The sequence below is a fragment of the Muntiacus reevesi genome, chromosome 4 (assembly GCF_963930625.1).
Source record: "Muntiacus reevesi chromosome 4, mMunRee1.1, whole genome shotgun sequence".
In the NCBI taxonomy this organism is placed as follows: domain Eukaryota; kingdom Metazoa; phylum Chordata; class Mammalia; order Artiodactyla; family Cervidae; genus Muntiacus; species Muntiacus reevesi.
The window spans coordinates 115,935,852-115,961,950 of NC_089252.1; the positions used below are offsets into that span (position 1 = coordinate 115,935,852).

General features: G+C 57.9%; 1 protein-coding gene across 1 annotated transcript in view; it reads left to right on the plus strand.

The window, feature by feature from the left end:
* WNT7A (Wnt family member 7A) overlaps positions 1 to 20,590 on the plus strand; it is a 64,350-nt gene extending 43,760 nt beyond the window's left edge. Inside the window, exon 4 of the mRNA XM_065935446.1 lies at positions 20,111 to 20,590. Coding sequence (XP_065791518.1) covers positions 20,111 to 20,590 — 480 coding nt within the window. The remainder of the gene's footprint in view (positions 1 to 20,110) is intronic.
* The last annotated feature ends 5,509 nt before the right edge of the window (positions 20,591 to 26,099 follow it).

Genomic DNA, 26,099 nt, shown 5'->3' on the forward strand with positions numbered 1-26,099 from the left:
CGCTCCAGCCTCTTGCCTGGAAAATCCCACGGACAGGGGAGCCTGGCGGGGTGCAGTCCATGGAGTTGCAAAGAGTTGGACAACAACTCAGCGACTAAACAGTGGGTGAGTGAATGAATGAATGAATGCCAAGGCCAATCCAGTGATGTGTCAGAAGTCGGGAGGAACGTGTTCTGTGGCTCCGCTCACTCCCATCAGCCTCCTTGCCCCTCACCCTATAGTTAGGGGCACCTGGCTGCCTCACTTGGGGCTACAGTCCACGCCCCAGGGCACGGAGCTTGCGCGGGAGGTGGTGACATGTGTGCTCTGAGTGTGCGAGAGCCAGGTCAAGAAAGAGATGAGTCTGGGGTGAAGGCCGTCTGTCCCCGAGAAGCAGTTCCTCCCAGGCCCCACCATAGGCAGAGGCTGGCCAGCCCCAGACCCCGGGCTTCAAGCCCTGGATGACAGGGAGCCAGGGATGGCGTCTGAGCCACCGTCACCCGGCCCACGCTCACTTCGGCAGGTCCCAGTCCAGACCCGGGAGCATCTCCCTCGGGGAGAGGGCTGACGCTGCTCGTTCCAGAGGCCCCAGCCGGAGTCCGCGCCCCTCCCCGGGCCAACCCGGCCGCATTCCAGCAGCCTTGCTCTGTGGAACGCGGCCTCCCCGGCCATCCCCACCGGAGGCAGGCAGGAATCCTTGCTTGGAGTCAGTGCATCCAGAGTGACTCAAAGAATGTGACCAAGGAGAAAATACTCCACGTGTTTACCAAAAAAAAAAAGCTGTCTTTCCCCTCTTTCATCTGAGTCGCCCAGAGGAACACAGCTGCAGCTGAGTGAAGTGAAGTTTTCTGCTCATGATGGATCGACGTGTGTGCAGGAGGGGTGGCGGAGAAAGGTGTGGGAGTTGGGGGGTGGGGGGCCGGGGATGGGGGGCCCCGCAGCCCCCTCCCAGGGCAGCGCTCACACCTGTGGCACCTCCCGTGTCTCGGGGGCAGCGTTCTGCCCACGGGGTTCCACGGTGCCCTAGACCAGGGTCCTCGGAAAGGGCCCCCGACGTGGACACTCACCCGCCGCGCATTTCCCGGGAAGCGGGAGAGAGGCCAGGCAGGGATGCCGAGGCTGCAGAGGTTCTGGTGGGTCCTGGGAGCGGCTCTGGGCTCCAAACGTCCCTTTAGCGTCGTCCCCGGGGGGAGGCAGGGGACCCCCCCCAGGGACCCAGCATCAACCAGGCACTGGCCATGGCCGCCCTGCCGAGGGGCTGTGAGCTCGGGTGCGGGGGCTCCTACGCGTGCTGCGTCCCATCAGTCGTGTCAGACTTCGTGACCGCATGGACCGTAGCCCACCAGGCTCCTCTGTCCAGGGGATTCTCCAGGCACGAATACTGGAGTGGGTGGCTGTGCCCTCCACCAGGGGATCTTCCTGGAGGATGATTCCAAGAGGCTGTGGGCCTCACAGGCCGACACCCTGGGCAGCTGGCTGGTGAGTGCTCGGTCCTGGAAGAGGGCCTGGGTGGGTGCCGTGGCGTCCACTGACTGTCCAGCCCTGTGACCGTGGCCTGGGGGGACAAGGCCGACCCGGCACACATGCCTGCCTGCCATCTGTTCAGCTGTGTCCCAGAGCCCGATGCCTGGGTTCACACCAGCCCAGCGCTGCCCACCTGTGAGGCCCTGGCGCCTCCGCTTCCTGCCCTGGAAAGGGGCTGGCGGGGATGAATGTGCCTGGCGGGGTCACCAGGCGGCTTCAGTGAGTCGCTGCCTGTTGAGTGCTCGGGAAGCCAGCCGATGCTGTCGGCGGCTCGGACTGGAGTCCGGCTCGGTGGTGACTGCCCTCGAGGGGTGGGGGGCGCTCACAGTCTGGCGGGAGGGAGAGGTGCGCAGATGGGAAGTTGTGACGCTGGGCAGCTTGGCGTGGAGTGGGCACGGGGCCCTGATGGGCAGTCGTCCCTACGCTCACCCCCGGGTGACGCCCGGCAACACGGCCGCCCTTCCAAGGGCTCCTTGGACCCGGGACCTCGCCGTGGATCACCGGTCCTGATGCAGCCACCACAGCCCGTGTCCCCTCGAACGTGGAGACAGAACCGAAGCCTGTGGTGGGGGCAGCTCACCCCGGGTCCCAGCCAGAGACAGGGGGCCTGGTGGACAGCACAGCTGGGGTAACACAGGGGAGTTGAGTGAAGGGGTTACTTACAGGCGCGGGTGGCATCAAGGCGCTTCAGCACCCGGGCTGGCAACTGGGGTTCCCCTGATTGGGCCTGGCCGGAGGCTGAGCATGGGGCATCTGTGGGTGCAGCAGACACAGGCTGGCCTCGGGGGGCAGAGAAGGGGGCACAGAGGTGCCCGGCACACCCAGGCCCTCGGCCTTGACTCCAGCGGGGCCCCCACCTTGTCGGCTCCTTAGGAAGTAGGCACGGGGTACCCGGCACAGCACATGGCCCTAGCGCACAGTGAGGACACCTTGGATCACACGCAGAGGCGGAGGGCCCCGTGCGGGCCTCCCTGCAGCAGGCCGTGTGGGCCATGTGCTGCCTGGAGATGGGCAGCCGGGGCCCGGGGACCATCCCCCTGCCCACGTCCCCTCCCTTGGTCCAGCCCGGCCCTGGGAGAGGATGCCTCCACGCCCAGCGGCTCTGCCCCCTGCTCTCTGCTCCCCCCAGCTGGTGCGGCCTCTCCCAGGTGGTTGGCCACCTTGAGGGGGCTTTAAGAAGGTTCCGGAGCCAGGTCTCCTGCTGGGAGGGAGTGGTTGGAGTGTGGGCGTGGGAGGAGGCACAGTGTCCCCATGGATGATGGGCAGGGATGCGGCAGGGGCCAGGGCAGCGTCCACGCGGACGGGCAGGGGCGCGGCGGGGGCCGGGGCAGCGTCCACGCGGACGGGCAGGGGCGCGGCGGGGGCCGGGGCAGCGTCCACAGGGACCGGCGGGGGCCGGGGCAGCGTCCACGCGGACGGGCAGGGGAGCGGCGGGGGCCGGGGCAGCGTCCACAGGGACGGGCAGGGGCGCGGCGGGGGCCGGGGCAGCGTCCACGCGGACGGGCAGGGGCGCGGCGGGGGCCGGGGCAGCGTCCACGCGGACGGGCAGGGGCGCGGCGGGGGCCGGGGCAGCGTCCACAGGGACGGGCAGGGGCGCGGCGGGGGCCGGGGCAGCGTCCACGCGGACGGGCAGGGGCGCGGCGGGGGCCGGGGCAGCGTCCACGCGGACGGGCAGGGATGCGGCAGGGGCTGGGGCAGACGGCGTGTGGGAAGGAGGCGGCGATCGTGCGGTGCGCCCGGGCAGGCAGCAGGAGCTGGGCGTGGGGGTCCGACAGGAGAGGTGTCCGGTGTGGGGGGAGGCTGGACGGAGGCGGACAGGCTGCAGTGGGCGCTCCCAGTGCCTCCCACCCCGGGGGAATGGTCACTCCCTCCCTTCTGTGTCTGCTCCTGCCCCAGCGACACCTGGGAGAATGTGCCCGTCTCGTCCCTCTGTGTCCCTGTCTTCTCTCTTGGGAAGTCCCCTCTGGGGCCTTCGTCCTAGAGGCAGAGGAGACCGGGGCCCAGAGAAGGAAGGGGACTTGCCAGCAGCCACACAACAACATAGGCGCAGAACCAGGATTTGGGCCTGCCTGCTCCCTCTGCCCCACGACCCTGCCCCCCACTGCTCGTGTCCCGTGCCGGCTCACCCCAGCATTCGTTGTGCAGAGCAAAGAAAACTCGAAGAGGCCTTTTAAAAAAATATTTATTTGGCTGCACTCGGGATCTCTGATCTTCCCTGTGGCAGGAGATATCTGTACTTGGGGCATGTGAACTCTTGGTTGCCGCCTGTGGGACCTGCTTCCCCCACCAGGGATCGAACCTGGGGCTCCCTGCATTGGGAGCTCGGCGTCTTAGCCAGTGGGCCACCAGGGAAGGCCCGCCCTTCTCTCCTCAATCTCCACGCTTTCCTCTGAGGAAAGACTTGCTCCTGCTTGACGACAAGGAGCAGATCTCTGAAGGTGCAAGGTGCCAAGTACCAGAATACCTCATGAGGTGTGGCTTCGATGATAGGAGTTGGCTTTTTCCTGCAAAATGGAAGTCTGGATACAGTTCCTTTCAGAGGCTCTGCAGACTCTGCAAGGCCCGAGCGGTTTCCATCCTTCCGTCTGCCCTCGTCACCTTGTCGGCCTCTGGTTCTCTCGCCTTTGGGTCACAAGGCAGCTGCCTAAGCTCCCGCAGTCACACTTTCACACCACAGCATCCAAAGATAGAAAACGGAAGTTGCCTTCTCGGGTCTCTCTTTATCAGGCAGGGTCCAGTGTTTTCCCTTCTGTGGTCAGAGGCAGCCAGCTGTGGTCAGGTCGTGGGGGGGCAGGCAGGCAGGCAGTGTGCCCTGTTTCCTTTGGCCATTTCTGCCACCACCAGCGTGTGGTGATTGAGTCTGATTGCCTGGACCGAAGCTGGAGATGCCCAGCAAGCCAGAGGCTCTCAGCTCTGCTTCCTGCTATGACTTCACACCCACCAATTAGGGACTGGCTTTGGGGTTTACATGAAGCATTGCGCTGCAGACAGGAGGACCTCTCGGCCAGGTACAACATTTTAATCCATGAGGACAGAAGCCCAACTCAAGCCAGCTTAGAAACAAAATGGGAATTCATTAGTTCACGGAAGCAACTGGTCCCGGGGTAGCGGATTCAGGGCCAGCTTGATCCAGGGCACAAATGATACTCCCAGGAGCCACGTCCACACACCCCTCCTCCTCTCTGGGTTCCTCAGCTCTGCCTTCCTGGTCAGACCACGTGGCTGCGAGATGCCCGCCCGTGGCTCTGCCCTCTGTAGCCCCTCCTGCTCCTCTGGTGGGAAATTGTGGTTCTTGTTCTGAAGGCCACACGGCCAGGCCGTCTCCTCCTGTGTTATGAACCTTAGACCACTGTTGATACGGCTTCAGATGGTTGCCTTTTTAGCAGCCTCTTAGTTCACAGTGAGCTGGTGGTCGTCTAAAGCGTTCCATCTCGCTCAGTCTCTGGCCGAACCCCAAGGACTCTCCCTCTGATTGGTCCCGACCTGCCTGAGTCACAGCCCGGACTTGGCGGTGACCAGTGGGAACTGGAGAGATGACTGGTGGCAAGTGGCAGGGAGGACTGGGCTGGGGCCACTTTAGTTTCCGTGGCTGGAGAACGCCTCATCGGGCCGTCCACGTTTGCAGAGCTTGGAGGCCACGCGGTTGGCGGTAAACAGGGGCACAAAGAGAAGGGTGTCGGCCTGGGAGAGGTCCGTGCTGGAGGAGCCCTCCTGGGCTGGGTGGGGCAAGGGCAGGGCGCTCCGAGGAGGAGGAGGTGGCATTTGCAGAGGCCCCAGGAGGGCTGGACTGGGCCGGGCCGTGTGGGGATGAATGGAGGTGCATTCCTGGAGGAGGGCCGGTCACCGCGAGGTGGGGAAATCGTCCTGGGCCGGGTATTCCCCGGGCGGGGGCTGCAGTGTGGAGGGGCGCAGTGGAGCTCAACACTGGCCAACAGCTTTCGGCTTCCGTACTCAGGCCCTCGGTCACTGGCTGACCTCCCTCCCCGGAGGACCCCTTCCTCCTCCAGCAAGTCCACCCCCAGATCATCCAGGCAGCCCCAAGGTCTGGGGCGGCCCAGGAGGCCAGCCTCGATAGTATCTGTTGGGTGTCATGAATCAGGAATTTTTGCCGGAGCCGAGTTTCTCCCGAGGCCCCTCCCAGGCCTGGGGGCCCCGCCCTGGTAATTCCGGGCTCTGGGCAGCACCTGGTACATTGTTGGCACTTCCCGGGGGACCTGTCAGGGAGAGATTGATTTTTCTCCCTCCAGCGGTGCAGAAAATCCTTCCTATTACTCCAGACAGGTTTGGTTGCTGGGCTGGGGGACAGAGGAGCAGGCTAAGAGCGGCCCCGCCCCACCCAGTTCAGGAATGGCCCCTGCAGACCCCAGCTGCCGCCCCCCTCACCTCCCAGGACAGGAGGTCCCCACCTCCCGCGGCCCCTCCAGTGCCGGCCAGTGTGGCGGGGTCTCCTGGCTTCTCACGGAGCTGGGATCTGCTGCAGGGATCCCCTGCAGCTGGGGTCCCGGTTCTGACCTCTGGACACACAGCCCCTCCCATTTACCCCACCCCAGGACAGGCCACCAGGATGTAGGGGGTGGTGCGCAGGGCCCCAGAATCTGCCTTCTCTAGGGGGGCCGTTCCAGCTCCGTCAGCCTGGGCTCTCCAGCCCCCTCGGTAAGCGTGCTCTCTGGTTCTGTCCATCCGTGGGGGCATAGCCCACTTCTGAAAGTCACACAGCCAGACTGTCTGCTCCCATATCATGAACGTTAGACCTCTGTTAATATGGTTTCAGATGGTTGCCTTTTTAGCAGCCTCTTAATTCATAGTTAGCTGGCGGTCGTCTTTCTCATTCTCTCGTTTCTTGTACTTTTGTAATCTTTTTTTTAATACCCAAAATGATGGAGGTGGGTGTCCTACTTCTGGCTGTTTTCATCCACGTTTTATCGAGGCTTTAGAAGTGACTGGATCCTGACCGAGATTGTCCACTGTGGTTGCTTAAGCTGACCGGGGCCAGATTTCTGCTCCCCCAGAGGCCCCTCTTCCCGACCGCTCACCGAGCCTGAAATGTCCCCATCATGCCCTCGACACCTGCCCTTCCCCGAGCCTGGCTCCCGGCCTGGTCCCTGGCGGCCTCCGTGTCCTGCAGAGGCCCGTGAGTCACCCGGGGCCCCGCGCTCCACCCCACCAGGCGTCACCGCCCCTGCCCCCCACTGCCGCCGTCTCCATCGGGGCCTCCAGCGTCTCCAGCCTGGGTGATGGGGACAGCCTCCCCCACCCTCCACTCTGCCTCTCTGATCTCATTTCCCCCCCTCTCTAGAGTCGGCTCTCAGGGGGTCAGCCAGATCTGATCCCTTCCTGCAGAAAGGCCCCTTCCTGGAACCCCTGCGCCCGCAGCTCATCAGGAGCGCCCCTGCCCTGAGCGTCCAGCCCCACCGCCCCCACACGCGGCCCCAGCCCCGTCTCCTCCCGCTCCTCCTGGGGGCTGGTCCGCATGCCGCCTTGGCACGTGCTGTTCCTCCATCTCCCCCAAGTTCGACTTTTTAAAAACTTTTTATTGCAGTATTGTTGCTTCACGGAGTTGTGTTTCAGGGATATAGCAGAATGACCCACCTAAACATACACATGTTTCTATGTTTCAAATTCTTCTCCCATTTAAGTTATTACAGAATATTGAGTGGAGTTCCCTGCTCTGTACAGGAGGTCCTTGATAGTTTTATTTTTTTAACGTCAGGGCTTTTCATGTGGCTCTGGTGGTAAAGAAAGACTCCACCTGCCGTGGGGGGTGACCTGGGTTCCATCCCTGGGTTGGGAAGATCCCCTGGAGGTGGGCATGGCAACCCACTCCAGTATTCTGGCCTGGAGAACCCCATGGACAGAGGAGCCTGGCGGGCTACAGTCCATGGGGTCGCAAAGAGTCGGTGTGTCTGAGTGACTAAAAGACACATATATTTAGAGAAGATTTTGGTTTCTTTTCCTTTACGTTTTTACATTTCTTTGCTTCTCTCAGGTTCCACAGAAACTTTTTAATATTATTCCAAGCTTGAATTTTCTTTAAAAAATTGTTTTATTTTATATTGGAGCACAGCTGACTAACGACGTTGCTGTTACCTTCAGGCATACAGTGGAGGGATTCAGTTATACACACATCCATTCTCTCTTTAGATTCTTTCCCCATGTAGGTTATTACAGAATGTTGAGCAGAGCTCCCTGGGCTATAGCGTCGGTCCTTGTTGGTTATCTATTTTAGATAGAGCAGCGTGTACACGTCCATCCCAAACTCCCCATCTGTCGCTCCCCCCATCCTTCCCCGTCGGTATCCATCAGTTCATTCTGTGTTTCTGTTTTGTAAGCTCAGTTGTGTCATGTTTTAGATTCCACCTGTAAGCAGTATCCCACGGCATCTGTGTCCTCTGACTGACTCCACGTGGTCTGATCATCTCCAGGCCCGTGCATGTTGCCGCAAATGCATTATTTCATCCTTTATGGCCAAGTCATGTCCCGCTGTGTATATGAGCCACCTCTTGTTTACCCGTCCGTCTGCCGTGCACGTCTGGGTCGCTTCCATGTCCTGGCTGGTGTTAAGCAGTTGAACATTGGGGTGCGTGTGTCTTTTGGAATTACGGTTTTCTGCAGATATACGCCCCATACTGCGACGCTGCGTCATAGGGTGGCTCTGCTTTTAGTTTCCCAAGGAAGCTCCACGCTTTTGCATACTGGAGGTACCAATGCGCATTCCCACCGACAGTGTGGGAGGGCTCCCTTCTCTCCACACCCCCTCCAGCGTGTATTGTCCGCACACTTGTTGATGACGGCCATTCTGGCTGGCGTGAGGTGATACCACGTTGTAAGTTTTGATTGGCATTTCTCTTCCTGATCATCTGTGTGGAGCGTCTTTCCCTGTGCCTCTTGGCCATCTGTGTTTTCCTTGGAGAAGTGCCCGTTTAGGTTTCTCTGCCCAGTGTTGGATAGGATCGGTGCTTGTTTTATTTCATATTGAGCCCCCTGAGCTGTTTGTAAATTCTGGAAGTGGATCCCTTGTCAGCTGCATTGTTTGCAAGTGTTTGCTTCCATTCTGCGGCTTGTCGGGTTTTGTTTTTTATTGGAGTATAGTTGCTTTCCGGGGCTGTTAGTGTCTCGTCTACACCACGGTGACTCAGCTACACGTACACACATGTCCTTTCTGCTCTGGGCTTCCTCCCCGTTTAGGTCGCTACAGAGCCCTGAGCAGAGAGCCCTGTGCTGGACGCAGGTTCTTATGAGTCGTCTACGTTACACACGGAGGTGTGTGTTCATCAATTAATCCCTCCCCCAACCCGCCTGCTCTCATCTGTTCTCTACGTCTGTGTCTTTCTCTCTGCTTTGCAAACAAGTTCACGCGAACCATTTTTCTACATCCCACCTATAGGTGATACGATACGGTGTTTTTCTTCACTCTGCACGACCGTCCCTAGGGCCATCCATGTCTTTGCAAAGAGAATAATTTTGTTCCTTTTTATGGCTGAGTAATATTCCACTGTAGGTACATGCCACATCCCCTTCATCCGTTCCTTTGTCGATGGACATCCAGGTTGCTTCCATGTCCTGCCTGTTGTGAGTAGTGCTGCAGTGAAGATTGGGGTGCATGTGTCTCTTGGGTTGATGGTTTTCTCTGGGCATATGGCCAGCAGTGGGATTGCTGGGTCATAAGGTAAGTTCTACTTTTAGCTTGTCAAGGAAGCTCCATACTGTTCTCCATAGTGGACATACCCATTTACATTCCTACCAGGAGTGTGGGAGGCTTCTCTTTTCTCCACACCCTCTCCAGCATTTCCTGTAGATTTTTGCGATGATGGCCATTCTGACCCGTGTGAGGTAATACCTCACTGTAGTTTTCATTTGCATTCCTCTGTGTCTTTTCATTTTGTTCATGATTTCCTTTGCTGTGCAAGAGCTTTTGAGTTTAACTAGGTCCCATTTGTTTAATTTCTGTTACTCTAGGAGATGGATCCAAAAAGATACGACTGCAATTTATGTCAAAGAGTGTTCTACTTACGCTTTCCTCTAAAGCTTTTACAGTATCCAGTCTGTCATTTAGATCTTTCATCCATTGCATGGTGTTAAAGGGTGTTCTGTGTCCATTTCTCTTCATGTTGCCGCCCTCCCGGAACCTTTTACTGAGGGGACTGTCTTTCCTCCCCTGTGTCGTCTTGAGTTTGGTGGATTCTCACAGGTCCTGCTTGGCTTCTGGTCCTTGCTACACACGAGGCAGCTCCTCCCGGGTCAGGTTTCATTTGCTCCCTGTCTCGCTCCGTCACAGCACTCTCCGACTTCAATCTGGGGCGGTATTAATTCCAGGGCTGCTCGTCTGGGTCCGCAGGCTCAGGGAAGGCAGGATGGCCGTGTCTGTCTCATGGACCCCCAGGGCCTCCGCAGCAAAGGTGAACAGGTGCTCCGTGCAGACCGGTGAGACTGAAGGAATGCGCACGGGCGCAGAGGCACAGCGGGTCCCCTCTCCCCTCGCACTGGCCGGCACCTCCTCCGCGCCAGGCTGTCTGCCCGAGGCTGCGGGTGGGGGGAGTGTCGCCGCTGGGGGCGGGGGTGGTCTCCTCGTTCTCTCTGCCCAAGGAGCAGAGGCTGAGATGGAGTTCAGTCCAAGCTGTTCATGGGGAATCAGTGAAGGGGGTTCCCAGGCGGCTCAGTGGTAATGAATCTGCCTGCCAATGCAGGAGACGCTGGTTCGCTCCCTGGGTCAGGAAGATCCTTTGGAGGAGGAGATGGCAGCCCACTCCAGTATTCTTGCCTGCAGAATCCTATGGACAGAGGAGCCTGGCGGGCTACAGTCCATGGGGGTCACGGAAAGTCAGACACAACTGAGTGTGCACACGCAAAGCGGGCGGAGAGAACAGGGCGGGGGCAGAAGTGTCCCTGCAGCATGGGGCCCGGCAGAGCCTCGGCGGGAGCTCCAGCGCGGGCATTGCCCGCCAGGGCGGCCGGACCTTGGGACCCCCGCCTTCTCTGTCCCCGGCTGCAGGGAAGGCGGCAGGTATGTGGGGCTGGGACGGCCCCTGCAGGATCTGACAGCTGGAGGCTGCCCGGTCCCGTGGTGTGCTGGAGCTGGCTCCTAGCACTCACAAGACCCCGTGTTAAATGTTGGAGATGTGCAAGCTGATGGTTAAACCACTGGTAGCTTAAAACTGGCGGTGGGGGAGCATTTATCCCACACTGGGCTCTTTCCTCCCTTGGGAGCCGGTTTACCAGCACACCACCTCAGGCAGGGGGGCTGGGTGGCAGGGCTCCATGTCCACCGCAGGGAGCTGCTGGGCTGACGCCAGAGGCTGTTAATAACTGACATACGGTCACCAGAGGGACAAAGTGAAGACTGCCCAACAGCCCAGGACAGGGATGGAAACCATGGGGGAGTCCGTGACCGCCCTGGCAATCCGGGAAGGCTCTGTGGAGGAGGCGACGTTTTTCCGACCTGGCCAAACATTCAGATGGCAGCAAGAACAATCCTACGACAAGGAAGGTGCCAGGTGCCCTCTCCAGAGGCCGCTGCTCCTCCCAGCGTCTCCCTGCTCCTCCGGGCATGTGCTCTGTGCTCTCAAGCACACACACACAGGCCTTTCTCTCGCACGAACAGCTCGTGCTCCGCATACTTTGCGCACCTCTGTTCTCTCCACCGTTGCGTCTCACCGGAAGGCACAGGGCCGCCTCGTCCTCTCCGGCAGCTCGGGACATTCCAGTCCACCGGTGTCCTGTGATTCACAGAACCGGTCCCATCAGTGGATCCCGAGAGCCTTTTGGCCTTTTGATGTTGCCGATAACGCCTCTCCGAGGCTGTCATTTTACACATGCACGCACCCACCCCGGAGGGTACATGTTCTGCGGTGGAACTGCTGGGTCGAGCCTCCGTAATGGCAGTAAAGATCGGCCTTCCAGATAAGGGCCGGCAGGTGCAGGGCCCAGAGCTGGAGGGAGGGGAGAGCGCGCGGGCTGGGAGTCGAGGGGCGGCTCGCACCCGGGCCTGCCGCAAGGAACCAGGGGGTAGCACCCGGTCAGGGCCGGGCGGCCGACACACTCCGACCAGGAAATCCAGGACAGGTTCAACCAGAGAGCCTGCAGGCCAACAACGGTGACTGGGCGGATAGAGCGCCGCACGGCCCGGCCAGGGAATATTATTCAGCCATGAAAAGGAGCGGGGTGCTGACAGCTGCTGCACCGTGGGTGAGCTTTGGAAGCATTATGCTGAGTGCAGGGGACCGGACACAAAAGGCCGCACGCTGTGTGGGTCCGTTTATACGAAATGTCCGGAATAGGCAAAAAAAAATCTATAGAGAAAGCAGAAGAGTAGCTGCCAGGGCCCGAGAGGAGGGAGAACTGGCGTGGCTACTGCTGGGCAGCGTGGGCTTTCTCGCGGGTGACGACACGCTCTGCCCTTGGCCCTGACGGCTGCACACTCTGCATATACTAAAGCCAGAGACGCGCACACGTTTAGGAGGGCAGATTGTGTGGCTGTGCATTACCCCGCAGGAACGCTGTTTTATTAGAGAGAGGGGCTAACAGAGGACACAGGTGAGGGACTCCAGAGGGAGGGTGCACCCCCTGGGGCTGGCAGCAGGGGGCCCGTTACTCCTCGGGCCGGATGGGCCGGGGGGTCGGGCTGCTGGACCCCCGTGGACGCACAGAGCATGTGGGAGCAGGAGCTGTGACCTGTGACCTGGGCAAGGGGGACGCGGCCGCCCCGTGGGACTGGCGGGGAGGAACCAGTACCAGGACTTGGCCCTGCCCCCGGGGCTCCCTCCGGGACCTTCCACTGGCCAGAGCCCCCTGAATTCACACCTTCCCGAGGCAGGTGTGCTCGGGGCCAGACCACTCACCCCTAGGAACGAGAGCCAGCTCAGCGGTGCAGCCTTCCGGGCCAGTCTCCTGGGAAGGGGCGGGAGGCGGAGGGTGGGGAGTGCTCCAGACAGATGTGTGGAGGAGATGCGGCCTGCACTGCGGTCTTGAGTCCCTTTCCTTCTCTGAGCCTCAGTTTCCTCACCTGTGAAATGGGATGGAAGTGCCTATCTCTCAGCAGGTGTCAGACCCCTGAAAACACTTTGGGTTGAAGAGCCGTGTCGGTATGAGGTCAGGATTCTTAGAGTCAGAAGCAGCCTTGGGAATCATTTAGTTCAAACCCTTGAGTTTGAAATGGGGAAACCCAGGTCCAGGGAGGCCCCCCATCCCAGCCCGTCAGCAGCAGAATCAACCAAGTCTGGACTCCAGGGACTCTCCCTGCGTACAGCCTCTCGCTTGGGATTTTTTAAAGACTGTTTCAGACACATTTTAGGTTCGCAGTGAAATTGAGCAGAAGGTGCAGAACTTTCCCAAATACCCCTGGACTCTCACACACAGTCTCCCGGCACCAGAGTGAGTGGTGCCTTTGTTTCAGCCAATGAGAGGACTTTTAAAAATCATAAATCCTGCTCCTGGCCGCCACTGGCTGTCCTGTCCTCACACAATAAAACCCCATCTCCCGGCCCAGGGAGACAGGCGGACTGAATGCCTTGGGTGGCCTGGAAGGGCTCCTGGAGCAGGAAGGGGACAGAAGGTACCAACCCAGGGGTCCGAAGGAAGTGTGGACTTCACTTAACAAGCGAACGTTATAAGAAGAAAGTGGCTCAGTCGTGTCCGACTCTTTGTGAACACATGGACCATACAGTCCATGGAACTCTCCAGGCCAGAACACTGGAGTGGGTGGCCTTTCCCTTCTCCAGGGGATCTTCCCGACCCAGGGATGGAACCCAGGTCTCCCGCATTGCAGGGAAGCCCTTAGCTCATTCATTAATGCACTGTGCTAATAAGCTGACATTGTACTGAGGTGAGATGTTAGTCACAGGCAAAAGGAGGTTGTACTGGGACCAGTAAAGGATGTACTGGGACCCTCGGTACTATTTTGACATTTCTTCAGTAAATCTGGAACTCCTCTGAGCTTCTCTCCCTCCCTGCCGTCCACCCCGCACCCCAGCCCTCTAGCTCATCGCAGGGCCCCGAGCTGAGCCCCCGTGCTGGACGGCAGTTCCCCGCGAGGCACCTGTTTGCACGCGGCAGTGGGTACACGTCAGCGCTACTTGTGGTTCGTCCCACCCCGTCTCTGCCCCACTGTGTCCACGAGTCCGTTCTTTCAGCTGCGTCTCTATTCCTGCAGGGCTTCGTCAGCACCGTTTTTCTAGACTCCACGTCTGTGCGTAAACATGTGTTTGTTTTTCTGACTGACCTCCCTCTATGACAGGCTGTAGGTTCACGCACATCGCTTCATATGTGTGGCTGATGGACGATGCTATACACCAGGAACTCGCATTGTATTCCACTAAGAACAGAAAAACCCAGCCCCAGCTCCGTAGCGTGGTCAGCAGAGCCTGTGGGATGCCCCCCTCCTGGGCTCCGCACGGCCCTGACCCTGTTCAGCAGAAGCCTCGGGCCCTCTGCCCTCCGGCCGCTGGCCGCAGTGTCTGTCCTTTGAGGGAGAATGAAAGGAGGGAGCAGGCTTGTGCCGCCCCACCCCGGCCTGCCCTGGGCCTCTGCTTCTGCTGGAGCATCCCCCCCTTCAGAGAGGATGTCCCCGCCCGGCGGGGTCACGTGGCCGCCTGCCTCCCACCCCCACGCTCCACACCCTGACCCAGCTCCACCGTCTTTGTCTCGCTTCTTCTCTTATTTGAGGCGGGGGCCTGCACCCTGCTTCCCCACGTGCTCTTGGCAAGGGCACAGCTTCAGTGGCTCCGGGTGAGTCCCTGGTTGTCACCCGGAGCGGCTTCCATGAAGGCTAGTCCATGCCCTGCCTGACCGGCGGTGACAGGTGGGGTGAGGGGCAGGAGGAGAACTCGGAGGGCCTCGTGATCTGCTCTCTCGGTGGCCTTTCCTTTCGTCCCAAGAGGTCTCTGCATCAAGGATGCTAACGTGGCATCACCTGGGAAGTCTCAGGGGCCCAGCCGTTAAGCCAGGAAGGAGCCAGAAGTGCAGCCAGGGGCGGAAACTACTGACAGCGGTCCATTCGGGCGGCTCCAGGCCCCCACTGCCCCTCCTCGGGACCCCTGATCTCCCCTCCATCCGGCAATGCAGGGCCCCCAGACGCTCGGGCTGGGTGCTCAAGCCCCGGGTACCAGTCATGCCAGGGTGTGAAGGCACCTGTTGCTGACTTCTCTCTGACTGCCTCCTGAGCGCACCAGCCGTGGGTCGGGCCAGGCCACGGGGAAGGTGCAGACCCATGACTGACTGACCCAGAACTGCAGCCCAGGCCCCAAGTGGGAGGGGCCCCGGAAGGCCCCCAGCCCTGGGCGGCTCGGAAGCTGGCAGCCAGCCTGGCCTTGGGGGTGGGAGCTGAGCCTGGCTTTGTCCCACACGTGATTCCTCTGCTCGCGCCCCCTTGCCTGGGGCAGAGGGCTCGGTGCCCGTCCAAGTGACCAGTCCTGGCCAGCGCGGCTGTGATTCCGCCCAGCTTAATGTGGACTTAACGCGATCACCGAGCTCTCAAAATGCAGAGTCTGCAGGGTTAATTAACGGGCTGTGTGTCATGCGATCAGGGGCCCATCCAAATGCTGCCAGAGCCTCAGGCCACAGTGGCCCCAGATGAGGAGGGAGGCGGTGAGCTGGAGGCGGTCTCCCGGGCGTCTGGCCCTGGCGCTGGGGCTCGCTGCCCGGGGGGTCACCACCAAGGACACACAGTGTCACCCAGTGCTTCCCCACAAGCGACCAAGGACTTTTCTTTTCTTAAAGCCAACTTAGTTACAGTCTACTGCGTACACCATGGCGTGGCCCTCACTCAAAGGGTACAGTTCCACACTGTTTGATATCTTCCCATGTATGCACAGCCATCCCCACTGTCAGCTTACCTCCAGAAGAGCCCTGCACCCTTCAGCACTCACCCCCCACTGCTCTGGTCTGCCTTCTGTCTGCGTAGCGCCAGACGTTCCCGGACGTCGCCGGTAAACGCGATCAGACCGGACCTGGTCCCGTGGGGCTGGCTTCGGTCACTGAGCAGCCCGTGGCCGGGGTCCACCCGTGGTGCGGCAGGGGTCGGCACCTCTTCCCTCTCTATGGATGTTATTCTGCTGTGTGGATGGACCGCATTTTATCTCTTCACCCGTCGGTGGCCATTTGTGTTGTTTGCACTTTGGGGTTATTGTAAAGGATGCTGATCTAAACATTGTTTTCATCAGTCTTTTAATGTGGATGTGTGTGGGGGGGCTTCCCTTCTGTTGGGTGTATTGACTTGCTGGGGTTACCTCCCCCTGGAGGCCGAGCATCTGGGGTCAAGGGGACCCTGGAGATGGGGATCTGACCTGGTCATCTCTGTGTCCCCAGCACCCACAGAGGCCCAGCCCAGAGACAGAACTAACGGCGACTTTTGGAATATCTGTTCTCTCCTGGCACTGCCCCCGCCAACTTTTGCCACAAAAGATCAAACCTGAGACTCAGAGAGGGGGAGGGACAACCCCAAAGTCACACAGCAGATAAGCAGCCAGCAACCACTCCACTCACACCACTCGGCAATAAGACCCTGGCCTCCGAACACAGCACAGACCCGCTCTAGGAGTTAGCTGACCCTTAGATTTTGCCCTGTTAAGTGGAATCGTGGAGTTACTAAGACACCACATATAAAGGCATGGACCCAGGTGTGCCCAGGTGATGAACAGATGTCTCGTTATCCTTGCCCTAACATCTTACGGAAAGACTGAAATGAACTCTGTGGCCAACCCAACACCCAGAGGGAGAATTGCTGGGTATCTCGGGCTGCCCGAGCAGCTCCCGCAGTGTGCCCCAGACTGGGCGGCACGTGAACAGACAACAGAAATGTGCTCCTCCCAGTTCTGGGAGCGGGGAGCCCGAGGTGCGGCTTTTGCCCTGGTGAGGACCCACTTCCTGGCTCACGGCCGGGACCTTCTCTGTCCTCCTGGGTTGGAAGGGTCTCTCTGGAGCTTTGTTCATGAGGCACCAATAGCATTCATGAGGGCTTCACTTGTGACTGAAGACCCTCCCTTTGGGGGCTAGGGTTTCAGCCTGAGACATGAGGGGTGAGGAGGGGAGACCAGACGCCGGGAGCACGGTCCCCAGTCATCTGAGGCGCTGCCGGGCTGTTTCCGGGGCCGCGCCTGCTCACATCACCCCAGCAGCACACGGCGGTTCCCACTGCCCCACGTCGTCCTAGAACAGCAGTCCTCGCTGCTTCCTCTCGCGGCATCCGGGGGGTGGCACGTGCGGCTCACCGCGGTGCTGGCTTGTGTTTTCCCGGAGCTGCTGACGTGCACTCACTCTCCATGTGCTTACGGGCTCCTGCGCCTGCTGCATTTTCATAAATCGCAAGCACAGCTCATGTACAAAAAAAGCTCTCAGATCATCCACAAGGACCTAAAGGAATAAAGTGCCCAAATCAAGGAGCAGAAAGCTGCCAGGACCCCAGGAGCCCCCGGGTGACCCTAGCCAACCCCAGCCCCTCAGTTCCTACCCCAGGGACAGCCACGTTCCCTACAGTCCAGTTTTGCCGCCTTTGAGCTTGACACACACGCAGTCATTCTGGGCAGAGCTCCCACGACCGCCCCCTCCCCTCCCCATGGTGTTCCGAGGTTGACCTCCGCTGCTGTGGCTGTTCAAGGTCCCTGTCCTCGAGGGCCCCATTGAGCCCACTCTCCTCCGTTCATCCGTCTTACCGTGGACGGACATCAGCTTGTGCCCACAAAGCTGTCCATGCACGCTGCTGGCAGGAACATCCCTGAATCTGATTGCGAGCACGCGGTTTCCAGGGCAAACACCTCGGAAGGGACACTTCCGAACCAGAGCTCTGTGTGTCCGCGTCCTCACCCCCCCTCAGTGTCAGCACCTGTTCTGAATGCCCCTCACCCCAGGCATCTGTGGGGGAGGCTCTGATGCTCTGAGATCCACCGGCCAGGGTATCGGGCCCCAGAAACGCCTGCTGAGCTCTGCCCTCAACACACACGACGCCTCTGCTTTTTAGGCCAACATGGAAAGTTGACACTTGGGGGCGGTCTGCTCACTGACGGAGACATCTGTGTGACTTGGGGGGCTGCTCCCCCCACCACCGGCTGCAGCACGTGGGGGTCACACCACAGTACATGCTCTGTCTATCCCATCGGGTGTCCTGAAAGCAGGCATTCAGCTGAGTCCCAGAACACTCTGGTGTGTTTGAGTGCCGACGCTGTGGGCTTCTCTTCTGTTGAGTATCATGGCCAATCACCTCCTGGACTCAGAGCGTCTAGGGCCGAGAGGACCCTGGACACAGGCCTGTCCTTGGAGACAGGGATCTGACCTGGTCACCTCTGTGTCCCCAGCACCCACACAGGCCCAGCCCAGAGGCAGAACTAACAGCTACTTTTGAAACATCAAATTCTATTCCAGCCCCCTTAACTTTTGTCAGAGAAGATGGAATTGCCATCACTGCTTGTTCACTGAAGGCAGCTGAGGCTCAGAGAGGGGGAGTGACAACCCCAAGGTCACACAGCAAGTATTTGGCCACCAAGCTCTTGACTCGCACCCCTCGGCAGTAAGAGCCTGGCCTCCGAACACCGCACAGACCCGCTCTGGGAGTTAGCTGAGCCTTGGTTTTTGCCTCATTAAATAGAATCCTGCTAACCTCACAGAGTTAAATAAGACGCCAGTGCACAAGCTTTCCTGGGGGCTCAGTGGCAAAGAACCCACCTGCCAGTACAGGAGATGCAGGTTTGATCCCTGGGTCGGGAAGATCCCCTGGAGAAGGGAATGGCAACCCACTCCAGTCTTCTTGCCTGGAGAATCCCATGGACGGAGGAGCCTGGTGGGCTGCAGTCTGTGGGGTCCCAAAGAGTCGGACACAAAACTTAGCAACGAAAGAGCAACAACATAAACGCATGGACCCAGAGTGCGCCCAGGTCGCTTACTCCGTCGTTCACTTAGTCTGTCACTGGAACAGGCAGAGGCAGCAGGACAGTGTGGACGAAGGACCACGGACACGCTCACACGCGATGACCCAGAAACGACGTTCACCAGCACACGCCCATCCCAGTGCCTGGCACACAGCAACGAGGGTCTGTTAGGATGACATCAGGCTAAAGATGACCCGGAAGTAGGAGACACTTTAACTCTAAAGATGCCTCTTCACGCAGAGTTTACACCAATGAACAACAGAAAGAAAGGAGGGAGGGAAGGAGACAAAAACTGGGGGGAAAAAAAAGCCTAGATAGCAACATAAATATCCTGTCCTGTGGGGAATTTGGTAAACATTGTCTTCTTTAATTGTTGGGATATTCCAAGAGCTGCCTCATTGGAAGAGGCCCTGATGCTGGGAAAGATTGAGGGCAGGAGGGGAAGGCGGTGACGGAGGATGAGATGGTGGGATGGCCTCACTGACTTGATGGACATGAGTTTGAACAAACTCCGGGAGATGGTGAAGGACAGGGAAGCCTGGCATGCTGCAGTCCATGGGGTTGCAGAGAGTCGCTCAGTCATGTCTGCAGCAGGGGCCAGCAAAATCCAGGCCATGGGCCATCTCAGCCTGTAGCTGAGAATAAAGATGCCGTGGACCCCAGTCGTTAGCTTTGCCTTTCCTGGAACTTCCTGTCACTGCCATCACATACTAGATTCACTTTTGCACCCAGCTTCTTCCATGCCAAACTGTGTCTTAGACAGCTGAGCTTCCTGTGTGTCTCAGAAGTCCACCCTCTCTCCCTTCTGACCAGCGTCTCACTGGAGGGTTACAATGAAGCACAACCATCACCCTGATTCTGCACACGGGGAAACAGCAAGCTGCCTGAGGGTGCTCAGCAAGTTCATGTTAGATCTGGGACTTAAACCAGTCCTTTCAGCCCCAGGGAACAGTAGGGACTGGGGCGAGCTGAGGGCTGCCAGCCCCGGGGGGAGGCGGAGGCTGCCTGGGAGGCCGAGCTGGCCGAGGTGAGCCAGACGCTGCTGGGCCACCATGCTGGCCTCTGTGGCCAGCTCCCACGCCAGCAGGTCAGCGCCCAGCTGCTCTGGTTATGAAATAATTTTGAGCATCACTCCAGAGTTGCCGGGTACCTGTTCTGTCAGCCTGGCAGAAAACCCGGAAGCCTGTCTTTGAAAGTCTCCTCCTGGCTTTCAAACGTTGGTTCCCAAGTGATTTTAAGCTGGCGCAGCCGGGAGAGAACCCACATGTGATCGGGACCGGCCTGCACAGATCTAAGCAGCGGCGTGAGGCTCCCTCGGGGTCGGGAGCAGGGAGGGCAGGCGAGTCCCAGGGAGGCTTTGCATCCAGGTCTGAGCTTCCGGCACCAGAAAGACAGCGAGTGAAAGTGAAAGTCGCTCAGTCTGTCCGCCTCTTTGCGACCCCATGGACTATAGTCCATGGAGTTCTCCAGGCCCAGAATACTGGAGTGGGGTAGCCTTTCCCTTCTCCAGCGGATCTTCCCAACCCCGGGATCGAACCCAGGTCTCCCACATTGCGGGCATATTCTTCACCAACTGAGCTACCAGGGAAGCCCCCCAGAAAGAAAAGCGCAGGCCACACCCAGCCTGGCGGGGCAGCGGGGGCGGGGCAGCGGAGGTCGGGGGCACGGGGGCGGGGCCGGTGGGTGGTCCCAGGGTTGCCCCGCCCAGCCTTGCCGTGACCCGTGACCCGCTGTGCTCTCCCCGCCGCCCCCCGCAGATCCTGGAGGAGAACATGAAGCTGGAGTGCAAGTGCCACGGCGTGTCGGGCTCCTGCACCACCAAGACCTGCTGGACCACGCTGCCGCAGTTCCGCGAGCTGGGCTACGTGCTCAAGGACAAGTACAACGAGGCGGTCCACGTGGAGCCCGTGCGCGCCAGCCGCAACAAGCGGCCCACCTTCCTCAAGATCAAGAAGCCGCTGTCCTACCGCAAGCCCATGGACACCGACCTGGTGTACATCGAGAAGTCGCCCAACTACTGCGAGGAGGATCCGGTGACGGGCAGCGTGGGCACGCAGGGCCGCGCCTGCAACAAGACGGCGCCCCAGGCCAGCGGCTGCGACCTCATGTGCTGCGGCCGCGGCTACAACACCCACCAGTACGCGCGCGTGTGGCAGTGCAACTGCAAATTCCACTGGTGCTGCTACGTGAAGTGCAACACGTGCAGTGAGCGCACGGAGGTCTACACGTGCAAGTGAGCGGCGCCCGGCCTCCGCGGCGCTGCTGAGCTGGTCTTGTCTGCTGTGGGGGGCGGGTGCCCCTGCCGGTGGAGGGGGGCGCGGGGGACTCCTCCCGGGCCCGAGTCGCCATCCATGCCGCACCCAGACGCCGCCCTCGGCCGGAGCAGAGCCAGAAGCACCGGACCCCGGGGGCCTCGACAGTAATAGCAATATTTAACAATTTATTCTGATATAAAAAAAAAAATATTAATTTATTTAATTAAACAAGAACCCTTCCACCTCGTCGGGATCCGTTTTCTGCAATCAACGTGGACCGCTGGCTTTCCCTGTGGGATGATGGTTCTGCCGCTAGGACAAGGAGTGGAATAGAACTGTACATAGTGATTCTTCAGGCAGATCTTTTTCCTAGCTGATTTCGCGAGGACCCCCTTGCCGCACTAGATGTTCAAGGGCAAGGGCAGACATCCTTTCTACGTATATAGATACACACACACACACACATATATTTTTTGCTGTTTGCTGCTAATTCTCCAGAGATTTAAGCTGGTCTGGAACTGGGAGACGTTTTCTAGAATATGGTTCCCAGCCTATAGTCCTCCCCAGCTCAAACCTCCCATTAGAAAAGTCCAGTTTGGAACAGAGAGAGAGAGAGAGAGGAAAGGTAATGCTAAAACCCCCAGCTGTTCCCACCTTCTGGAAAGTGAGCCACTGGATAAGAGAGAATATTTTGTAAGAGACTATTTTTATATGAATATTTTATTTATATTGAGTCTGCCTGTATCATTCCACGACCTGTGCTGCTCCTTAATCCCAGTACTCCCTTTGGGGTAAGGAGGGGCCAGGCCTGGGTGTGGGGTCAGGCCCCACGGAGACCCTGACTTACACAGCTGGGCTCTCCAGCCCTGCTGGCCAAGTGGGCAGGAGCGGCCCCAGACGCCTGGGCCGTGCGGTCATCGGTTTCCCCGAGGAGGAGGCAGGGCCCTGGCCCTGGCCCGTTGAGCTCCGGCCTTTTGAGCAGGGCCCCCGAGTGGTGACCTCGAGAGGAGCCGTGTGGAGGGCAGGCTCGTGTCCTGGGCCCCACGTGGCTGTCACAGGGGCACGTCATGACCGCCTGGCAGAAGCCAGCTAAGGGAGCCCGCTCCTCCTCAGGACACCCTGCCGCTGCTGGGCATCCTCCGTTACGGGGCAGCAGAGCTGGGTGAGGGGCTCCCTCGAGCAGCAGGGCTTCCTGGATGGCACAGCCCCAGGGCGCAGAGTGGTGTGGATGAGGCCTCTACACTGGGTCCACCGACATCCAGTGCCTCTGAACCTGGAAGTCTCTCCTCCAGGAGGGTGTGGGTGTTCTAATGCGTGTCTGTTTGCATTTCCCTGTGTGTGTGTGTGAGAGAGAGAGAGAGAGAGAGAGAGAGACACTTTAGGGATCCTCAGCACTGTCGTGTGACCGCCCCCTCGAGCCCCTTCCGGGTGCTGACGTGTACGTCTTGTGCGCTCCTGCATGTACATGGCTATCTGTGCATCTCTCTCCACGAGCCTGGGAGATTCAGGGTGCTGTGTGCCTGTTGATCTGCTGTGGTCCCAGGGGTATCTGCTTACGGGTGAGGGCTTGTGGTGTGAAGCAGGTTGCTGGGACCTTTGGCGATTGTGATGAGCCACCAAGAAGAGATGGCATCTCTGAACTCTGTGCCCACAGACACTGGTGAAACTCAGATACCTCTGAGACAACAGTCCCCTGGCCCCACACACTGGGAGCCCCTCGGTGTCTCTAGGCAGTGTCAGACTCCCCAGTGTTAGCACTGGGCCTGGGTCACAGCATGGACAAATAAAATGACTGGACAGTGGCTTGACTTCTTCCCTTGGACCTTTTTTGTCTTCTTTACATGGGTGTCTGGATGTGTAGGCACATAAAGGAATGAATGGATGGACGGATGAATCAGTGAGCGGATGGGTGGCTAGAAAGATGGATGGATGATGGATGAGTGGGTAAGTGGATGGGTAGATGGATAGCTAGATGGATGGATGAGTGGATGGATAGACAGATGGATAATGGATGGGTAGGGAGGTGGGTGGTCAGTGGACAGGTGGTTGGATCATGAATGAATTGATGGATGAATGAATAGGTAGATGGTTGGATGGATGGGTAAGTGAAAGGATAAATGGATGGATAATAGATGGGTGAGTGGGTGAGTGGATGGATGAATAAGTGGATGGTAATGGATGGGTGGGTAAGTGGGTGGATGGTGGATGAGTGAGTGGATAGGTGGATGTATAGATGGGTAAATAATGGGTAGGTGGGTGAGTGGGTCACTAGATGGATAGGTGGATGGATGGATGAGTGTATGGAGGATGGGTAAGTGGATGGATAATGGATGGATAGGTAAGTGGGTAGGCAGATGAATAGATAGATGGGTGAGTGAGTAGATGGATAGATGGATAAAAGGTGGGTGGGTAGGCGGATGGTACATAGATTAGTGAGTGGGTGGGTAGGTAGATGGATGGATGGATAATGAATAGGTGGGTACATGATTGGGTCACTGGATGGGGAGAGGGATGGGTGGATGGATAGGTAGATGGAGGGATGAATGAGTGGGTGGAAGATGGGTAAGTGGATGAATAATGGATGAATAGATAAGTGGCTGGGTAGATGGATGGGTGGATTTAGTGGCTAAGTGGATGGACAGATGGATGGATGATGGGTGGATAGGTGAGTGGGTAGATAGATGGATGTATTATTGGCTAGTAGGATGGATAAGTGGATGGATGGATGGATAAAGGGTGGGTAAGTGAGTGGGTTGGTGGATGGGTAAATGGATGAATGGATGGATGAGTGAGTAGATGGGTGACTGGACAGATGGATAAATAATAAATAAGTGGGTGGGTGGATGGGAGATGGGTGAGTGAGTAGATAGATGGATGGATAATGGATAGGTACACGGGTAGGTCACTGGATGGGCAGATGGATGGGTGGATGGATGGGTTGATGAAGGGACAGGTAGATGGATATATGGATGGATGAGTGAGTGGATGGAAGACGGGTAAGTGGATGGACAGATAGATGGATAATGGGTGGGTAAGGGGCGGGTGGGTGGATGAGTGAGTTGATGAGTGGATGGATAAGTGGATGAGTGGATGCTGCTGCTATTTAGTCACTAAGTCACGTCTGACTCTATGACTCCATGGACTGAGGCCTGTCAGGCTCCTCTGTGCATGGAATTTTCCAGGCAAGAATACTGGAGTGGGTTGCCATTTCCTTCTCCAGGGGATCTTCCAGACCCGGGGACTGAACCTGCATCTCCTACTTGGCAGGTAGAGTCTTTACTACTGAGCCACCTGGGAAGCCCAACTGGATGGATAGATGGATGTTAATGGATGGGTGGATAGGTGGATGGATGGATGGATGAGTGAGTGAATGGGTGGATGGATAAATGGACAGTTAGATCATTGGATAAGACAGATGGGTAAGTAGGTGGGTTCTTGAATGGGTAGTACAATGGATGGATGAGTGAGTGAATGGGTAGATGAGTGAGCTGATGGGTGGGAATGGGTAAGTGGGTGGATGGATAAGTGGGTGGATGGATAAAGGATAGGTGGGTAGGTGGATGGGTAGATGGATAGCTGGATGGATGGATGAGCAGATTGATGGATGGATAAATGATGAGTGGGTAGGTGGGTGAGTCAGTGGATGGCAAGATGGGTGGATGAGTGGGTGGATGAATAGGTGGATGGATAATGGGGGAGTGGGTAAGTGGGTGGGGGGTGCATGGGCAGATGGATGGGTGGATGGATGAGTGAGTGGATGGTGGATGAGTAAATGGATGGGTAATGGGTGATTAGGTAAGTGGGTGGATAGATGAATGAATGGGTTAGTAGCCAGGTGGATGCATAAGTGAGTGGTTAAGTGAGTGGGTTGGTGGGTGGGTAGAAAGATGAATGGATGTATGAGTGAGTAGATGGGTATATGGGTAGATGGGTAAGTAATAGATAGGTGGCTAAGTTGGTGGGTGAGTGGATGGGTAGATTGATGGATGGATGAGAGTGGATAGGTGGACGGACAGATGGATGGATAATGGATAGGTGGGTAAGAGGGAGGGTCACTATAATGGTAGGTGGATGGAGGGATGAGTGAGTGGATGGAAGATGGGTAAGTGGATGGATAATGGATGGGTAGGTAAGTGGGTGGGTAGATGGATGGATGGATTAGTAGCTAGATGGATGGATCAGTGGATGAAAAAATGGATAGATAATGGATGGGTGAGTGAATGGGTTGGTGGGCAGATGGATAAGGGGATGGGTGGATGTGTAGATGGATGGATGAATGAGTAAACTGGATTGGTGGATGGATAATGGATGGGTGGGTCAGTGAATGGGTAGATGGATGGGTGGATAGGTAGGTGGATGGATGAGTGAGTGAATGGGTGAATAGATAGATGGCTAATGGATGGGCAGAAAAGGGGTCAGTAGATAGGGGGATGGATAAGTAAATAGCTTCTGCTGCTGCTAATCACTAAGTCAGTCCAACTTTGTGACTCCATGGACTGTAGCCCACCAGGCTCCATTGTGCATGGAATTTTCCAGCCAATAATCCTGGAGTGGGTTGCAATTTCCTTCTCCAGGGGATCTTCTGGACCCAGGATTGAACCCATGCCTCCTGCTTGGCAGGTGGATTCTTTACCACTGAGCCACCTGGGAAGCCCAATTGGATGGACAGACGGATGTTAATGGATGGGTGGGTAAGTGGACAGATAGATGGTTGGATAATGGATGGAGGGGTAAGAGGCTGGGTTGGTAGATGGATGTGTGGATGGATGGATGGATGGTTGGATGGATGGTGGATAGGTAGATGGTTGGGTGAATGAGTACGGGTGGATGAATGAGCTGATGGGTGGCAGGGTAAGTGGACAGATGGATGAATGGGTGGATAGGTGGGTGGATAGATGGGATTAGGGAGAGCAAACACACGGAAGTTTCTGGCACCCCACCCCAGGTCACAGGTTTATCTCTACCTCGGAAAATCTACAGCATCTACCATGAGTAGAGGCTCCCCAATCCTGAGGTTCTTCTGCTCCTGGTCTCATAGCACCTGAGAAAGGGGAGGGTTCTGACCAGACTCCCCAGACCATTTAATGTTAATCAGACCATTTAATGTTAATCACATAACATGATATCAGAAGTCACCCCATGACTTTCCTTCTCTCTGGGTAAGGAATGGGCCTGGCATGAGGGAAACCAGGCCTTTGAGAAGAATGCCAGCCTTCATGTGTCATCTTCAGTTCAGTCGCTCATTCGTATCCGACTCTTTGCGACCCCATGGACCGCAGCACGCCAGGCTTCCCGGTCCATCACCAAATCCTGGAGCCTACCCAAACTCATGTCCATTGAGTTGGTGATGCCATCCAACCATCTCATCCTCTGTCGTCCCCTTCTCCCGCCTTCAATCTTTCCCAGCATCAAGGTCTTTTCCAATGAGTCAGCCCTTCGCATGAGGTGGCCAAAGTACTGGAGTTTCAGCTTCAGCATCAGTCCTTCCAAT